This window comes from Equus caballus, chromosome 14, assembly GCF_041296265.1.
Source record: "Equus caballus isolate H_3958 breed thoroughbred chromosome 14, TB-T2T, whole genome shotgun sequence".
NCBI classification, from domain to species: Eukaryota; Metazoa; Chordata; class Mammalia; order Perissodactyla; family Equidae; genus Equus; species Equus caballus.
In genome coordinates, this window is record NC_091697.1 from 12381969 (window position 1) to 12401284 (window position 19316).

At 52.8% G+C, this 19316-nt stretch overlaps 1 protein-coding gene across 1 annotated transcript; it reads left to right on the plus strand.

Annotated features, from left to right (window-relative positions):
• Nucleotides 1-3039: 3039 nt before the first annotated feature.
• On the plus strand, nt 3040-12235 carry LOC138917546 (ral guanine nucleotide dissociation stimulator-like). Its single transcript, XM_070234686.1, has 15 exons — nt 3040-3219; nt 3621-3731; nt 4597-4790; nt 5387-5494; nt 6159-6349; nt 6496-6800; nt 7572-7787; nt 8154-8257; nt 8766-8835; nt 9606-9674; nt 10114-10188; nt 10763-10789; nt 11161-11282; nt 11488-11591; nt 11931-12235. The coding sequence occupies exons 1-15, from the start codon at nt 3082-3084 to the stop codon at nt 11990-11992; spliced, it is 1896 nt and encodes a 631-aa protein (XP_070090787.1). The 5' UTR covers nt 3040-3081; the 3' UTR covers nt 11993-12235.
• The last annotated feature ends 7081 nt before the right edge of the window (nt 12236-19316 follow it).

Here is a 19316-nt window from a genome sequence, read left to right on the forward strand (position 1 = left end):
TGCTGGCTTCAACTTGGATGAGCGCAGCATTGGGTGGTGGTTCCACTGGGAGCAAAGGCAACAGATGATACTGAGTTCAGGACTCTGATCTGGTCTCAGGCCAGCTCTCAGTGATGGCCATCTCTCTCCCTCTCTTCTTGCAGCCAATGGGCACGACCTGAAGGCCCTCACACTCAACTCCACCATCTCCAACATCCAGTATTTGACAGACATGAGCAAGGGCTCAGCCACATTGAACTCCACTGAGAGAGTCCTGCAGCACCTGATGAGACCCTGGTGCCCACAGCTCCCTGCAGGATGAGTGCCAGCCAGCCGCACCCCACCTGCTGTCTCTCCTGCTCGTCCTCCTCCTGCCTCCTCCCCTGCTTGGCTCCTTGTTCAAGAAGAGCAGCCTGGGCCCCTTGTCTTGGGCTGTAGACTGATCTCCCTCAGGGAAGTCCCTTTTCTGAGCATTTGAGAGTCATGAACACTTTCGGTGACCACCCCAGTTTTCACTCTTCCCACTGACTGCCAATTTGCTCCTCCCTCCCTCTGGTCCCCTTCATCAGAGGATTCAGGACATCTCTCTAGAGTCCCCACATTCCTCTCTCCCCGGGCCTGCGGAGGAAGGGGCAGCCTCCAGCATGGAAGCTGTCTGCACCTACCACCCTGACCCCATGGCTCATGATGGAGAGTGTGACAGAGACCCCATGTGACAGAGAGCAGCATTCCTGGGTGCTGAGCCAGCTGATCCACCATGTGACCCCGAGGGGCCTCTACTCCCTGGTCAGGGACAGCCTTTTTGTCAGTTGTGAGTGTTCGTGCTGAGCTGGATTGACAGTGATGGTTACTTATGCCTGTTCTGCTTTATTTTCTCTCTCACAAGTCAGCCCATGTTCTGAGTGGGGGACACAGAAACCACATATGTAAAAAGTTTCAGCTTACAAACGGAGACTATGTAAATGGATTTGTTGATCCCATTAAAAAAAAATGTGAACTATCTCACTATTAATTTTTACATAGATTGCCTGGACAAATGGTAATATCTTGGTTATAATGGGTTTAAATATACCATTAAAATTAGTTTCACTTGTTTATTTTTACTTTTTTAAATGTGAGTATTTTAAAAAAGTTTAAATTTCATAAGATAGAGTGTGAAATTCTACTGTTGGACAGCACTGTTCAAGACGTGAAAATAAAGCCCAGAGAAAGTGGTTAGGGACAATTTTTCCAAGGAAAGGAGTCAATCTGACCCACGTGGCAAGATGCAGAAAACAGTCTCATACACACATGCATACACACACACACTTAGAAAGCAAGACCAACATCATCATAGAGTTGAACCACTACTTCTCAAGTGGCAAGAGGTTGCAGTCCTACGTTGTTCTAAGTGGACGAACCTCAGGAAAGGAGCCAGGAGTCAAGAAAATTTACCAATCAGGAATATCTAAAACCAGAGAGTAAAGGTCAGGATCTTTTGTGAAGTTCCCAGCGGTGGATTCTGTTAGAGACTCAATACGTTAGTGAGAACTTTGCAAGAAGGGCTGTTATAGAACTCACCTATCCTTTCCTGTGTAAAAATACACAAGTTTTGTAAAGAATACTAGCTCCTGCCAATCAACAAAAAGATGGTAGAACACGAATATTGCCCATGTAAATCACTCCTGGATTAGTGAGCCAGTCAGGGAACAGATGACAGTGGATTGAGTTGGACTGGAAGGAGCCTGAGAAGAGAGAGGAGGTTAGATGGGGACAGCAGGGCCAGAGGGCAGGAACTGGCAGACTGTGCTTTTCCCGTCGCTCTCTGATGACACTGCTCTAAGACGTTGCACCTAGAAAATACAAATCCTTAACATCTCACAAATTCTGTGTGCCAGGAATGGGGCACAGCTTAGCTGGGTGCCTCTGCCTCAAGGTCTCTGTGAAGCAGGGGCTGCAGCTCTATTGTGGCTCGACTCGTGGAGGGTTTGCTCCTAAGTTCACTCACATGCATGTTGACGGGGTTTGTTTGGACTGAAAGTCTGAGTTCCTGCCTGTCTGTTGGCCGATCATTCCCTCCATTCTCTCCTATGGAACATCTTCATAGGACAACTGAAAACATGCACACTTGCTCCCCCAGTTCCAGAGATATAAGATGCAGAGAGAGAGAGAGATGGAAACAGAAGGAGGGAAAGACAGAGGAGACTAAAGCCAATGAGTAAGAAGGAAGGGCCAGGCTTTTTGTTCTTAACCCTGGGTTGCAGGCCATCCCATCACCTTGGCTGCATTCTATTCAGAAGGCAGTTCCTGACCACTTGTGGTTCCACAAGGACGTGCACAGCAGAAGACAGTGAGCACCAGGAGCCATAGTGGAGGCTGCCCACTACAGAGGCCGACACAAGGCACTTGGGTCTGATTCTAAGTCAAACAGGAGACCGTGCAAGGTTCATGCCAGTGAATGGAAATATCTGAATTTCCCCTAATTTCCATCTCTTAGAGGTGCAGACCTGGAAACGAGGCCCAGAGAGGCAGTGACTTTCTCAAGGTCACAGAGCTGGAACCCAGTCCTGTTTTGAGGGGTACTCCACACTACATCCCACCCCTTCTTGTCATTCTTTCATCTCTAAGTGTGTGCATCAGACACATGCAAACCAGACCACAGGTGTTGTCGCTATTGTCTGTTCTACACCTGAGGATGTCCCGAGGGAGCTATTTCTGGCCTCGTCCCCATCGTGCAGGTTGGGTGATTGAGGAGGCCCTGGGAGGCCCAATGGCATTTCCAGGACACAGAGCTTGTAGGAAAAAAGAGGTCGGAACTCAGCTGCATGTCCTCAAGCTGGAGCACTGGTTCCATCTCAAGGTCCTGTGTTGGGATCTGTGCTGGCTATTTGTGTACAGTTCTGGAGGTGACATGGGCAAGGAGGGTGAGCAGCCAAGGTCCCAGAGAGGTTTTGGGTGGGTGTGATTGAAGGAAGGGGCCCAGGTAAGGGAACCTTGAGGAAGTGACCTCACTTCCTTGGAGACAGACTCCAACAGAACTTAGCACACTGGTCTCCAGGCGCCCACATTCTAGACATAGCATCCTATCGAGCCCACTTGAGTGGTGACACTGAAGACAAGAGGATGTTCTATTGCTGTCTCCCGAGTTGTGGAGGCTCTGGCTTCAGGAAAGCCAAGAAAAAGAGCCTTTTCAGTCACTATAGACACTGGCTTGGCCCTCACCTGCACCACCTCTGTCCAATTGGCAGGAGGAGCACTCAGGTAACACAGGGAAAGCCAACCGGGTTAGGCCACAACTGGATGCCACCCCCACACCCCTCTGAGCCTACTTGTCTGTCGGAGGGGAGTGAGAGATGGACGGCGGGGCAGAGCGGGGACCCACCCTGGGTAGGAGCTGTTCACTCGGTGTTGGAAGCCTGGCAGTGTGTCATGTTCCCAGCCTAGGTGGTGGCTAGAAGGATGGGAGAGTGGGTGCTGGGAACCAAGCTCCTCTAGCCATAGGTTAGTCCCGATCCATCCGGTTGTCATATGATTCCCTCCCTGGCTGGAGGTCTATGCAAATGCTGCTCGGTACCTGATCTGTGCTGGGGTTACCTCCTGTGGCCAAGTCGAGGCAGGCCCCTGAGACCTCCTGGCCCAGCTCTCGGTCACTGTCTTTGCAGAGCTGCATGCAGGAGGTGGTCGAAGAGCTGACGGATGGCTTCGGGTACTCCATCTCCCTGGACAGGGGCCAGCTGCACCGCACCACCATCAATCACCTGGGCTGCTCTGAGGTGAGAGTGGGCACGGAGGGGTCTTCCCACCCAGAACCTTGAGATGACCAGTGCAGGCCCAGAATAAAAACTCAAACTGCCCATCTCCTGGGACCCTAACAGGGCTGTCCCCCCTGAGTGTCCCACAGTCCCAAAGGAATCTGGACTTCCGCTCCTCCCCACCAGCTGCATAGGAGGGTAGGAGGGCACTCTCTGCATTTCCCTAGGAAGATTAGAGAAAACGTTGATGTCATTGTCACTTCCCAATAGGCCCTGAGTATCTTTGAATTTTGCCTTTTTTGGAAAATGGAACCTCGATAATGAGGGTCTCCAAACTCCCTTTAATGTAAGAGAAATAACCATCAGCGTGTTTTGGAAGTCAAAGGGATTCTCAGAACGTGTCACTGCCCTTTACACTGTTTCCAGACCTGGGAGGGGTGAGGTGGCCACATAACATTTCCCTCCGGGTCAGGGTCTGATGAAGCCTCAGGCAGTTAGAGGGGATGTCCCTCAGCCCTCACTTTGGGCGGTCCTCAGTTCTGACCCACAGGACCTAGAGAAGCCACTTGGCATGCCTAAGCCTCTGTTCTCCTCTCTAGAGAGGGGTGTCTGTTGAGGATTCACTGGGCTGGTGCTCTGCACAGAGGGAGCTCTGTTGTCCCTCGGCGAGCAAATGGCCTCGAGGGAGCTCAATGTGGAATCCTTTGCAGGCCCAAAGTCAGATTGTACTTTGAAAGCCCAGAGCCTTGCTGAGTGTGGGAGCCCCTGTGTCTCCTGTCGCACACGTCTGGGAGGGGCTAGGAGTTCCTGTGTCAGCTGCAGACCTTGATAATCCTGGTGGTTTGCAGTTGTGGCCCTGACCCTGTGTCCTCCTCATCCCACCCAGAGTGAAGATGAGTCCACTCTGTCTGTCACTGAGGCCTGCAGGATGCGTGCCCTCCAGGCAGGCATGATGCAGAGGCTCTCAGAGACTGTGCTGCCAGCCTTCCCCAGCAGAGTCCTCTGCAGTGTCATCACCTCCCTCTGCAGCGACTCAGGCTCCAGCACAGCCCACCAGGTGCTGGACCAGCTGTTTCCCAGGTGACGGCCCACCTCCTCCTCAGCACAGTGGTGACTCTGCCCACTGCCAGCTTGTGTCTTGCCTTGGGAATGTCACCACATCTCTCTGAGCCTGAGTTGGCTCCTCGGAAACGTGGGGTGGGAGAGGATGAACTTGCTAGGCTTCTCCTAGGAATGAGTGGGATCAGCCCTTCAGGTGCTACCCTGGTGCCCGGCTCTGCAGAGAGGGTGGTGGGCCATGCTGTGGTTGCTGGTGGTGATTATTTCTCTGCCTCCCATGAAAAGTAGTCTTCCTCTCCCTTCACTGGCTTGTGGCTTTTTGAGTTTGGAAAAGCACCTGGAGAGCACCCTGTCAAGGAGTTTGAGATGCCATCCAGCTGGCCCTGGTGCTTGTCCTTGGTGTAGCCACTTAGGGATCTCTAGGCCCGCAGAGGGGCCACAGGCCCACTCAGACACCTGCGGTGGTTCTGGTTGGAGTTCATTTAACAATGTCTATGAAGGACGTACTGTGTGCAGGGCATCTGGACACACTAAGTGTCACTCAATAAATGAAGCAGACAGCCTCCCTGGGCCTCCTCTCTAATCTGAGAGTCAGTCACACTTGACATCATTCCTAGGTCCCATCTACCCTCCATCCCGGCTGATGCCCTCATCCCCTTTGGGACACATGGAGGCAGCTTGGCCCATTGCGTGCGGGATGCTGGAGGACAGGGCCACCTCCCAAAGTGAGTGGTCTTTGGGTCGAGAAGGAGGGCCTCCTGTCTCTAGCAAACAGGGTGCGGGGAGAGGATGGAGGCTGTGGCCGGGTCAGGCCTGGGAGAACCCTGCATCTCACCCATCTTGTGATTCCCATGGGAGGGCTGAGTTCTGATGGCTTCCACTCCGGCAGGACTGGACTCAAAGAGAGCTATGCATGGGTCCCAGGCCCCCTGAGAACCGGAAGGGAGGCTGGGCTGAGTTGCCTCCTAGAGACCCAATCCCAGCAGAGTCCCAGCTCATTCTGCCTCCCTTTCTCCACATCCACCCCTTGTGAGCACCACCGCCAGGTCCATAGTAGGAGGTGTGTGAGCAAGCTGCTCACAGATCTTCTCGAGTCTTCATTCCAGTGGCCCATTTGCATGGAGGGCTGGGGTGGGCTGTGTCCAGACCCTTGGGGAGGAGAGTGTGGGTGGGAAAAAGAGACTCTCACAGACTCTGTGTTCAACCTGCTGGATGAGCAGACCTGCCACAGCCAGGACAGCCAGCCGGGGCTCAGGGCTGGGATGGGCCCCTCCTCTGGAGGGGGAGGAGATGGCACAGGGGCCCAGATGCTAACAAGAGTGCCTTGGGAGGGTGGTGTTTAAGGAAAGGCCGGGCCACTGACTCTCTGGCCCATCTGCCTCCCTTCAGTGCTATCTATTTCCTGCTGGGAACCTGGCTGGGCCAAGGGCAGGATTGCAGGGAGCCCCTACAGTTTCCATGCTGGACCCTGCAGCTGGCCACTCTGCACGTCAGCTTTGGTGGCTCACATGTGGCGTGCCATGCCTACCTTCTGCCAGGACACCTGGAGCACCTGAAGGACATTGAGGCCAAACAGAAAGGTGAGGGGACTGGAGTCTGAGAAGACTGTCTGTGTTGAGGTTCATGGGCTAGAGTTCCCTTAAAGGCAGTGGAGTCCTTCCTGTCTTTGGAAAGGCACAGAAACTGTCAGGTGTGTGGGTGAAACTTTCTCCTTATCCTGCTGCAGAGCCAGCTCCAAAGCTCCTGCCACATCCAGAGCCAGAGCCGGAGCCAGAACCAGCCCCTGGGCTAGAGCCATCTCCAGCTCCAGCCCCACCACCCGTGGCAGAGCTGGAGCCAGCGTCACCTGCATCGGACCCTACAGGGCTGGAGGAAGGGGCACCATTAGCTTCAGCCCCAGTGCCAGCTCCTGAACTAGAGCCCACTGAACCCTGGGCTGTGACCACCGAAAACCAGCTGAGGGAGGAGAAGCTGAACATCTTGGACTTCCCTCCCCGGCTGGTGGCAGAGCAGCTGACGAGGATGGAGGCGGTGAGCAGCAGGGCTTGCAGGGCAGGGGGGCCCTGCCTTCCTGTGCCGTGAGCTGCCCCACACCTGCCATTCCCTGATCCAAAATCTGATGATCTGGGTCCACATTCCTGCTCCCCCGTTACCAACACTGCGACTTAGGCACTTTCTTAACCCCAAGAGCTCGCTGTCCCCACGTGCACAGCAGAGCCAGACACTAAGAGCACCTGCTGCACGGGGTGGCTGTGCCGATGAATGAGGTGGAACAGAGAGGAAGTTGGGCAGGGTCTGGCCCTTTGGTGCAGGAGGGAGCTCACTGAAGTGCTGCCAGGTCCTTGGGCCAATCACGCGTGTGCCCAGGGGGCCTTCAAATCCTCAGCACGTATCAGGCATGTGATGTGTACTGACTCCAGCGGAGACAATCAGATAAAGCAGGTGCTTCTCCCTGCCTCAGGGGAATGTGCATGGGAATGGGGAGTGGGACCCAAGGGGGACTGTGATGGGTGGAAGATGTCCCTTGGGGTGGCCTGTGAGGGCTGTGTTCTGGAGCTTGGAGGAAGTGAGATGGGGCTGGGAGCAAATGCCCTCCCTTCTGCACAGCACTGTGTCCCGGGTCATCTTGTGCTGAGACCTTCAGTGGACACAGACAAAACCCAGGGAATCCCACACACCTCAGAGATCACATCCTCTTCTTCCTGAGCTCCCGCTCTGTCCTCAACCCGCCTGGGACTGTGGAGGACCATGGATGCCGAGCTGGGGTGAGGCAGTGCTGGCAACACTCTGAATCTTCCTCAGGAGCTGTTCAAGAAATTGGTGCCTGCCCACTCCCTGGGCTCCATCTGGTCCCAGCGAGACCACAGGGACCACAAGTACCTGGCACCCACCATCCATGACACTGTGGCACACACAAACACCTTGGCCAACAGTGTCATCGCTACGTGCCTCGGGGCCCTGGGCATGACAGCGCAGGACAGGGCCAGGATGGTGGAGCTGTGGATTCATGTGGCCGAGGTAAGTCATGGGAGGCCCATGGAGGCCCTGTCTGGAGTCATGGGAATTGCCTCTTGTTTCTCAGCTGTCGATATTGAAGTCTGTGGTCTGAGTCCCTGCACTGGCCCTAGACACTCCTGCCAGGGCCACACTGACCTTGACTTGAGGTCCTGGTGGTGGCAAGCTCACTTCCTTCCTGTGCTCCTTCCTTGTGTTCAGCTAAAAATCCTTATGCCTGGCAGTGTTACTCCTCAGGTCCCAGGTGTGCCCTCCCTGGGTTTCCTGGGCATCTGTCTCATCCAGGACAGGAGAAGTCCATGAGGGGACAGAATCCAGAGCTGGAGAGCTCCAGCCCCCACTCACAGCTCAATCTCTTCCCTTCCCTAGGGGTGCCTAGGCCTCAGAAATTTCGCATCCTTCCACACAATCCTTTCTGCTCTGCAGAGCCCTGCCATTAAGCGTCTCAAAGACACCTGGGGACAAGTGTCCAGGTGGGTAGGCTGCTCTCCATCCAAGCACCATGAGGGGGAGGTGGACCCTGCACCCAGCATTGGGTGGCCATGGCCCCCGCAGTCAGCTGAGACCACCTGGGAGAAGTGAATGCCTGGGACACGGACTGATCTGGTTCCTGGGTCTCTGAGCCTCTCAGGGCCCTTAGGCCAGCGGTTCTGCCCAGGAACTCATTTCCTTCAATATCAGATCCTGACTTGAGCCCAGTTGGAGATTCTCAAGTGTTTCCTTTGCAGCAACAGAAATCTCCATCCAACTGAAACCAAGAGTGTTCAAAACAGATCTATGTGGTAGATATGGGAATGGAGGCCCCAGGTGACAACAGGAGAGGCCCCTCCCCAGTCCCATGGGGACCTCGGGGCTCAGAGCAACCCAGTGAAATCCCTCATCCAGGCCCCAGGCTGTTTGGGTCTTCTGGGATCTCAAACAAATGGGATTTGCCCTTCAACCACCCCATAATCTTTCTTTCTTTCTTTCCCACTCCCCCAGGGAGAGCTCCTACACCTTTAAGAAGTGGTGCAGGGGACAGCAGCATGTGAGCAAGAGACTGTTCCTGAAGGTAACCTGGGGCTGGAGATCTGGGAGGAGGGGTGTGCGAGGGGGCCGGGAACATCCTGAGGGCATCCTAGGAAGTGAGGCTATGGTAAGGCCATCCTGGGGTTCAGAGATCCCTGTCGGTGGGGCAGGAAGGAGATGCCGCACGGCCACCACCAACACCCTCTGCCCTCTCCCTCCATGTCTCAGTTTGGTTATTGTTGGGACACACTCTGGGAGTGCAGAGGTCAGGACCGTGGTCAGTGGTGGGGCAGGGCGAGGGGTGAAGGCAGCAGGGACAGGGACTCTGGCTGGGACAGAGAGTGGCCTCTCCTCAGTGGGTCCTTGAGCAAGTCTCTGCCCCTCTGTGGGCCTCGGTCTCCTCCTCTGGGAAATGGAGGGAGATGACGTGGTGCAGGCCTCACGGTGGGGTGATACCGTCCAAGGGAGGACAGGAATGGGAGGAGATTTGTGCTGGCTCCTCCTTGAGAGCTGAGGGGAGAGCAGTGATGACAGTCAGATGACAGGGAGTCCTCAGGAGAGCCCTGGAGGCAGGTGGAGTTCTCCCCACTCTTTCCTGATGAGGAAAGAGTCTCAGGGAGGCCTGGGCAGGCCCAAGGTCACACAAGAGTGAGTCCTGGAGCCAGGACTGGTCTAGAATCAGAGCACCCTGGAGGTGGGAACAGCATAGACAGCAGGGGACTGGAGCCAGATGGCCAGGGTCTGAGGTCAGGGGCCTTGAGGGACATGTGGAAGGGAGCAGGGCCTCTCTGACCCTGTCCTCGGCACTGACAGGAGGCGACCTCCGTGTTGGCCACTGCACAGAGGGGCCGCCATAGAGCCCGGGAGAGGCGGCAGCAGCAGGTGAGGGTGCCTGGGGGGAGGTGCCCAGGAGTCAGAAGAGAGGGTGCTCCCCCTCCCAGCTAGAGGCCTGCCCTAGGAGAGGGGCCTTCCTCCTCCAGCGTATCTGCTGTGGCTGCCGAGCCTGAAGGGCCTGCATTGGCAGTGAGCAGGAGGAGGCCTGGAAGGGCTGAGAGCAGGATGGTTTTGGGGTGGGGAGGGGCAGGGGCCACACTCCCTGGGATTGGCCCACACCCAGCCCTGGGACGTGACTGGGGGAGTTTGGTGTTCCTGGAGGGGAGGGGAGGAGGGCATTGTGTGTGGTGGGGGCTCCTGAGGGTCCTAGGCTACTGTACGTGGGAGCCTGGGGTGGGCAGGTGGCTGGGGTAAGGGGTTTCAGGGGAGGGTTCATGGGGTCACCTGAGTGCTGGAACTCATCACCGTCCCCACCTTCATGGATCAGGGTGTCATCCCCTCCCTCGAGATGATCTTCAGTTACCTGGAGCTGCTGCATGATGAGACGGATTATTATGTGGAGGTGAGTGAGCCTGGAGGTGGGGCCGTGGGATCAGGCTCCTGAGGGTTTGGGAGGAGAGAGTCCTGCCTGAGCCCTGAGCTCTCACACTTGGAAAGGTCCTCTGCAGAGCCTCCCAGCCTCCTGTGGAAGCCAGGGCATCAGGCCCATCTCAGCAATGAGTGATGGGAGGCTCTGCCTAGGCCGCCATCCAGGCTCCCAGGGCTGCTGAGGCTCAGAGCTGCCTGACTGTGTGGCCCCAGGAGGTGGTGTCTGAGCTGGACTCAGCCTCTCCCTCTGGCCCTGCCCATGAGGGAAGAGAAGTTGGGCCCCTCCCAGTCAGGAAGCACATCAGTGGCTGAGCTGTCCCTTCCTGCCTGAGGCCTCAGTCTCCCCATGTGTCATCAGAGAGGGTTAGATTACAAGGTCTCAGCTCCTCTGCCCCCAGGTCTGGAGCCCAGAGCCTGGCCCAGGTCCAAGTCCGGTCTCTGGAAGGGCCTGCCCACTGGCAGCAGTGCAACACTGGAAGGGGTGGGATGGGGGCTAGTTCTGGGCTAAGGGGGCTGTTTCTGATGGACTTCGGCTGTCTGCCTTCCAGGGCAATGTGCTCAGCTGTCGGAATGAGGTAAGGAGCTGCGGCCTCACTGTGGTGAGTGTGGGTGTGTGGGAATGAGAGAGCCCCCCTTTCATATCAAGCCCTCTAGCTCAATCCCTGGGGTCGGACATTTATTTGCAGAGTTTGATATACAGAGCTGGGGATCCTATGGTGTTGGCGGGTGGGGGAAGGGCTGGCATCAATGACCCCTTCCTGGTAGAGGATCTATTTCGGGCCAACTGTGAGAACAGGCACGTCCTGACTGGAATTGCAGGGAAGGAGAGTTCCCAAGTTGGCAAAGGCCCCACACTGGCTCCTTGTTCCCCTCCTCACCCCCTCCAAGAGCCCTGCAGGGTACCCCACCCAGGCCATGTCTCCATCCTGTCCTTCCTCTGTCCCAGGAATTCAAATTCATCAAGGACATCGAGATGGTCCAGAAGGCTGCAAATCTGTACACCGTGCAGCCCGATGAGCATTTTGGGGCCTGGTTCCAGGCCGTGGAGCCCCTGAGCGAGGAGGCGAGGTGAGGCAGGGCAGGAGTTGGGTGAGGGCAGGGCAGACTCTCTCTGCAGACCAGCTCCAGTGTCCATGGCCGTGGCTCCATGGTCAGCCTCAGATCTGGCTGCATGGCGACCCCTGGGGCCCTGGGACTCCAGCTGCTGGGAGGCTCTGGGAGGCACAGCTCAGGCGTGGCTCCTGGGAGCCAACAACTCGACTCTGTCCTGTAGCTACAGCCTGTCCTGTCAGCTGGAGCCACGATACCAGTGGACCAGAAAGATTCGACTCTTCTTCACAGACAAGAAGAGCCACTCATCTTCCCGCCCAGGGCTGAGTGAGTGTCTGGACTGGCAGTGGCTGAATCCAGGGGCTCAGTACAGATTCAGGCCAAGTCTGGGCCAGGGGAGTCAGACAGCTGTGGTGCTGGGGCCCCAGCTCCACCGCTGAGCAGTCCTGTCATGGGCGATTCCCCTCGCATTTCTGGGACTGGTTTGTTCCTCTGTGAAGTGGGTGACACTAAATATCAGCCCCTGTGTCAGGGACATGGGGTGCTGTTGGCTGACTGAGCACTCAGAACCGGGGCTGGGGCACAGGGTACAGTGGGTGCGGGGAGGGGGGAGAGTATGCTGTGTTTCTGGGGGAGGCCCCCTAGGAAATTCCTCTCTCTATCCAGACACCAGGCCCCCAAATAAGAGCCCAGCGGTGGTGGCAGATGATGCTCCTGAGACCAGCTGAACTGCAGCAGGGACACAGCGGGGACACTCAGGTGCATGGGGCCACCTCTCAGAGGCTGATGTGAATAAAAACTTTGTGATCCATTTCCTGGGGTCCCTGAAGGCAACAAAGGAGTGGACGATCCCCCCATCTCCCTCACACATTTTCCCCAGCGCCTATTTCCCTCTTTGGAGGGGCCATGTTTTTGTTGTCAATGATAAATGCTAAGTTTGGGTATTCTATTAAATTTCTGTTTTTTTCTCAGCCTGGGGGTGGACATGTGGTTCTTTCGCTCTCTGTGCTCATGAAAATGAGATCCAGAATCTCACATTCCTCCTTGAATTCAGAAACCTCGCAGAGTCCTCAGCTCAGGGCATGTGATGAAGAGAGAAGTGCCAGTGCCGTCCCTGGCTGCTGAAGGACATTCCCGTGTCCCCCTCACTCAGAGGACAGGATCATTGCAGTGTGGTTCACCTGGTCCTGGAGCAGAAGCAGCCCCTCCGATCTCCCGGGGCTGAGACGTTGGAGGGACTTTCTCTGGCAGAACAACAGCCACGGAAACGGGGGTGTCTTTAAAAGTAGCACTTGCTTGGGGCCAGCCCAGTGGTGCAGCGGTTCAGTTCCCATGGTCCCCTTTGACCGCCTGAGGTACGCTGGTACAGATCCTGAGTGCGGACCTAAGCATCCCTTGTCCAGCCATGCTGTGGCAGGTGTCCCGCATATAAAGTAGAGGAAGATGGGCACGGATGTTAGCTCAGGGTCAGTCTTCCTCAGCAAAAATAGGAGGATTGGCTGCAGATGTTAGCTCAGACCTAACCTTCCTCAATAGCCAAAAAGCTGGCCCTGGCCTGTGCCTAGCACAATTCCTGCCCAGGACCGTGGCTGCCTTTCTGCACTTGGAGGACGAGGGAACATTTTCCCAGTTCCTCTTGCCCAAATGAGGAACTTGTTTTCTGATTCAGCCCCTGGAATTGCATCCACTGTAAGTGGGGAAAATCCTGTAAAACCTCAAAATGTGCACGTGGAGAGGGCGAGGCTAGAGGAAGGTCCTGTGCAAAGGGACTAAGGGCAGGCAGGACCCTCCCTCTCTGGGCCCCTCTAGGGTCTCCCTGTTCACCTTTGACCTGGGCTTGGTCCTCCTGGGATTCGGGTCCATGACTCTGATTCCCACTTCCTGCTTATTTTCTCTCCAAGGGGAAAGATTGGGGAGGCAGATTTTAGCGCCACAGCTGGGTCTCCCTCCACGAACCTGGTGCTCCCTGTGAACTAGGATTTTCAGCATCCCTGCACTTCCGCATGCAATTCTCTCTTAGGGCAGAAATTCCCTAGATGCCCCTAGCCTTTCTGTCAGGTCCATCATGGCCACTCCTTCCAGGCTGGATCTGATGGATCCCAGGTGAGCTCTGGTTTTCCAGGATAACAGACCATCACCCTGACCAGGAATGACCCCACAGTGTTCCTTGCTGCCCAGGGTGACCTCTGGGCCCGTGTGGTTCTCAGGTCCATGGACTTGGACAATCACCAGTTTACACACTCTGGTGTAATTTGACTGGCTTTTCCGAAAGTGGCAGCTGGGCCCGAGCCCATGAAGCATGTAGCCCCTGGGGTGACTGGAGTCTTTTCCACAGTCTTGGCGGTGGTTCTGTCATCGAGGTGTGAACCTTTCCTGTTGGGAAGTTGGAAAGATGAGGCCTAAGAAAGGTGTGAGTTGGGGGTCCTGCGGGCGATGCCACCAAACTAATGTTCTGTGGGTGTGCATGGACACAGCCTCACCAAGTATAATCCGGAAATGCTCCCCATGTGGGTGTCCAACAGACACTGGTCTGGCTCAACCGGAGAACCCGCCTGAGAACCAACAGCTAAAGGGTGACCTCCCGGCCTTTCGAGCTTCATCCCCAGGAAACACCATGTAAGCAAGGAGCAGATGAATCGCTTGTCACTTCTGAGTTATCCCCTCCTTCCTGATCACTGCAAGTGTCACTCAGACACTTGGCAGGCCGGACTCTGCCAGGGAGGCCATCTCAGGACAGCCAGAATCTGAGGATCAATCCTGGTTCCCGGCAGCCCAGGTCCTTGCTGATGCGGCACAGCCACCCAGGAAAGAGACTTGCCAGAGGAAGGTGGGGAAGGCTGTGCTGTCCCTCCAGGGAGAAAGAGTCGCGGCAGGTCCCAGGGCTAGTCCAGGGCTGGGATGAAGGCACGGGTGTCCCACGAGTGTCTCCTCCAGGACTGGGGTGCTCCTGAGAGCCAACCCGGCAGGTAGCAACATTCAGTAAGTCACGTGGGTACAGCTGTGGCAGAGGAGGGACAATTTATCCCATCTTTGGGTTTCCAAATTGGAAATTGTTTGCTGAAGTCCATGAGTAAAGCAGTTAGAAAATCTGGATGACATGTTAATTTTTGAAGGAAAGTATGAGTTACCAAAACTGGCTTCCCAAGAGCTAACTAAAGGGAAGAGAAAATAACAATGTGAATCTCTTGAAATCCCTCAGGTGCATATAGTGTCAGAGAGAAATCATCAGAATATTTGAGGAACTGGAAAGCAGGGTTCTGTTTAAACTGTTGCAGGTGTAAGGTGGGGATGGGTGCTTGCATCTTGTCTTCCAGTGTAAGTGAAAACAAGATCACATTAGGAGTGAACTCAGTCTTTCCAAAGTGGTGTCAGACATGGGATTGTACTCCTCACTCACGTCCCTCAAGAATATCTTGCCACGTGGTCCATTCATTGATGCATCTTCCATTTACAGGAGCTAACAAAAAAATCTGTCCCATTGACAGCCATACCATCCAGTTAAATTCCACCTCACCCAACTCACAGTGTCCCGCAAGCCTCTCTTGGTGATCTGTCTCATCACAGTGAGGGATTCATGCCAGAGTATTCCAGAACCTTGGGAACCATATTCATACCACCTCCAATTGCCAAGACAGGAGGGTCTCTGGGGAAATGGGAATGGGAAACCTGACTCTCAAACACTGCCTTTCCCTTGGCTCGCCTTAGGATTTCTCCCTGAATGACATGATTGCCCCATTCACCTGACTGCTGCCCCCTCGGTTTTGGTGGCTCTGGAAGAGGTACCAAGATGTACTGGCCTTTCCTTCACCATTGAGGAGACCAATGAGAACCCTTCTTGACTCCTCAACCTGCCCTTAGGTTTTGATGTGTACACTGCCTGTCCCAGTGACCACAAGACCTTGGAGACCACTCTGACTCTCCTTAGGGAATTGAACTCTCTCTAACTACAACCACCAGACTAGAGCAAAACTGGGGCCACTGTTTTAGGAACAACTTCAGCATTTGCAGCTAAGGTTGGAACACTTCTGGAGATCTACCAAAGCCCCTGGGTAAGGGGTCTGGATTCTGGAGAGAGAGATTCCGGTCTTCACCAATGAGTTCTCTCATCCAATCATAGGGAAAGGCAGAAGCTCTACGTATGTCATCCCAAGGACTTCTCAGTTTGTGAGATTATTAACTGCGTTGGGAAGGAAGATGAGGGTGAAGAAGAAGTGCCATGGAAACATTGAGACTCAGCCCAGGGTCATGCTCAAGGCCAATGCATCCACCGCACTGCTCCTGGGAACATTGGCTGAGGACAGCTCACAGCTCTTTCCCTCACAGGACATGCCCACAGCATAGGGAACTGCCTAACCTTAGGACACAGTCCTCTCGAGGGACAGCCAGAGGCCCATGTCTGGCTGATAAGGGAATAAGAAGCCTGGTCTCAATTTGGGACAACACCAAAGGGCTGTCCCAGCTCCAGAGATCCTTGAGAGTTGGCAGAGACTCAGTGGCAACTGTCTTGGCCTTCAGCTTCTCCTTCAACTATCCCCGCCTTGCTAACTTCCCATAGGGATATCTCCCCAGAACGCTTCCCTAAACCTTCCACATGGAATCCTCCCCCTCACAGTCTCTTTCCAGGGCTCCATCTGTGACAGGCAGTAATCAGGAGACATTAATGCAGAACACAGCAGCATGAGATTCGGCAAATGCTGTTCTGGAAGAATGATCTGTTAGACAATCTGAGAGGGTAGGTCATTGTAATCTCCAGGATAACTTAGGTAATGCTCTGGTAATAAATGCAACAATTGAGAAATTCATGACTAAAGATGTATTTCTCCTCAGATTTACATCATACATTGATAGTTGAGGTGAAGGGACCCCTGCTTCCTAAGTCACGTGGGGCAAGGCTGATGGAGGCCCCACGATCTTGTTGGTACACCATCTGAAACTGATGCCTTCTTCAGTTGCCACCAAAGGACAGAAAGAGAACCTAGGGTCTTACACCTCCTCTTTTATTCTTTGGCTTAAAAGTGATGCCATTGGTTGGAAGGTGCCACATATCCTTTCCAAAACCAAGAGGTCTAGGAAACATAGTCTTCTGTGTGCCAGAGTGAAAGCAGAAGTGGATGCTGGCCACCACACTCTCTTTCTTTTCACCAAAGGATATGATTGCTTTCCCTCTCACATAGAGAATTAACTCACCCTCTTTCCCAAGGAGGACATCTGAAGACCCGGTAGACTCAGAAACCCTAGCTGACCCTTGGGCTAATGGGACAAAGACTTCAGGGACCACACATGACAAAGAATACAGAACTCGCAGGAGTGGATCAGAAAATTCACTAAAGAAATGAACAAGGACTATTGTAATAAGCAGAAACAAGAAACGCTGGGGATGGGGAGAACCTGACATCCTCAATTGTCACATCATCCTATTCCAAATACTCAGTCTCCTGCAAGAAGTTGCAGGGCATACAAAGGGACAAAGAAGGATGGCTCATACAGAGGAAAACTTCATGATTAGAAGGGGCCCTTGAGGAAGCACTGAGGGGTTACTGCAGAAACTTTTGTCTGCTTGTTGCTATTCACATTCCTGTGCTGAGCCTATGTCTTCATAAGCTTGTCGCGGGGATGCTGAACAGCTCTGTTTCAGGGTAAGACAGAGTCAGAGGGCATGGATACCAGCACCTGATTTGTCTATTCTCTTCTGTCTTTCTCCATGACTATATCTACTGTCTCATCTTGCTTTACAAGCAAAACCTGGAAAACCTACCAAAGCAATTATTTTTGGGTTTTTCTACCAATAGTACAGAAAATATGGCTGTTACTTTTGGTGCTGAAACTCAATTTTGTGGAGCAAATTTCAACCTGAATTTGAAGTTTGTTTAAAATAGTTAAACATAGTATAACCATATGACCTGGCACTTCCACTCCTAGATATTTACCCCCTAACATCGAACACAGGTGTACAACCAACAATTTGTCTAGGAATATTCACATCAGCCCTGTGCATAATAGTCCAAGGTGCAAGGTCCATCAACTGATGAAGGGAGAAACAAAAATGGGGTCATCCATGCAATGGGATATGAATCAGCCATGGAAAGAAGTGAACTGCTGATGTGTGTATAATCTTTAAAAACACTATGCTAGTGAAAGAAGGCAGACACAAAAGGAGAAATCTTTATGTTTCTATAGATACGAAAAGTCCAGAAAAGGCAGATCAATAGATAGAATGTCCCTTCCTGGTTGCCAGAGGCTGGGCGTAGGGTGGAATGGGGAGTGGCTGCCTAATTTATATGGGGTTTCCTTTAGGATGATGAAATCTTGTGGTCCAGACAGCAGTGATGATTGCACAGCACTGGGAATGTCCTAAACCCCACTGAATTGTGGGTGATTCACCTTTTCACAGTGAATTTTACGTGACGTGAATTTTACCTTAATTTAAGAAAACAATACAGAGTTCATTAGCTCCCACAACAGAGTGTCAAGAGCCCCTGTGGCTCAAGGATGAAAGGGCTCTATCAACAACCTCATGACTACTCCAGGAGTGGTAGATTTTCATTTTCTCTCATAGTGAGAGTGTTCTGTCCATTGTCACAAGACTATTCGATTCTTGGCCCCAAATGTCCAAAGACAGTGAAAGAAAATATGCCCTGTCATACCCCTTTTCACTAGACAGGGCTTTCCTTCCAGAAGCCCCAAGGGAACTTTCTGGGTCAGGGTTGCAATCCAGCCCATCACTAAGCTACACTTTGAGCAGTGACAGGATTGCATTCAATTCCTTCCCCACTGTTCTCAGGTGAGAAGAAAAGGTCATGTCGCCTGAGTCCATGAGATGGGAAACACCCAAACCAAACTTAGGTTCTAGCAAGGAGAAAGCCATCAGTACACAAATAACTCCCTGTTCTAGGATTTAATTTTCTTATTAATAGACTTCACTTTTTAGAATAATTTTAAGTTTACAGAAAAATTCTTCATGGGGCTGGCTCAGTGGCATAGTGGTTAAGTTTGTATGTTCCACTTTTGTGGCCCAGGTGTCCCAGGGTTGATCCCGGGTGCAGACCTATGTACCACTGATGAAGCCATGCTGTGGTGGTATCCCACATACAAAATATAGGAAGATTGGCACAGATGTTAGCTCAGCAGCAGTCTTCCTCAAGCAAAAAGAGGAAGATTAGCAATACATGTTAGCCCAGGGCCAATCTTCCCCAGCAAAAAATAAAAAAAAAAATAAATATATATATATATATATATATACAGCAGACAGCACAAGTTCCAATATCCTCCCTCATACCCCAGTTCACACACACTTTCCCTTGTCATCAATATCTTGCATTTGTGAGATACATTGGTTATATTTGATGAGCCAACACTGATACAATATAAAGTAAACAGCTTATATTAGGGTTCACTCTGTGTGTTTTATCTTTAATGGGCTTTGAAGAATGTATAAGGACATCTATCCACTGTTACAGTATCATACACCATAATTTCTCTGCTCCAAAATTCCTCTGTGCTCCTCCTATTCATTCCTCCCTCCCTCTGCCCAAGTCCTGGCAACTACTGAAGTTTTTACCATCTCCTTGGTTTTGCCTTCTCCAAAATGGCACATAATTGGAATCATACAGTGTGCAGCCTTTTCCAATTGGCTTCTTTTACTAAGAAATGTGCATTTAAGATTCCTCCATGTTTTTTTCTTGGCTTGATAATTCATTTCTTTTCTATTGTTGAATAATATTCCATTGTTTGAATAGACAACAGTTTGTTTATCCATTTACCACTTGGAGGGCATCTTGTTTATTTGCCATCTTTTCCAATAATGAATAAAGCTGACATAAACATTCAACTGTAGGTTTTGTGTGGATATATGTTTTCAATTCATTCAAGTATATACCAAGGAGTGAAATTGCTGGATCTTAGGGCAAGAATGTCTAGCTTTGTAAGACACTTCCAAACTCTCCTCCAAAGTGGCCGCACTGTCTTGCATTCCCAACAGTGATGGATGAAGTTTCCTGTTGCTCCATGTCCGCCTCAGCATTTGCAGTTGTTAGTGTTCTGGGTTTTGGCCGT

Excerpts from the sequence above, each read along its gene's own strand:
- LOC138917546 (XM_070234686.1), top strand. The coding sequence starts at position 3,082 with ATGTTCTATTGCTGTCTCCCGAGTTGTGGAGGCTCTGGCTTCAGGAAA. Across the intron at positions 6,801-7,571 it reads AGCTGACGAGGATGGAGGCG|GAGCTGTTCAAGAAATTGGT; the intron begins GTGAGCAGCAGG and ends AATCTTCCTCAG. Across the intron at positions 11,592-11,930 it reads ATCTTCCCGCCCAGGGCTGA|ACACCAGGCCCCCAAATAAG; the intron begins GTGAGTGTCTGG and ends CTCTCTATCCAG.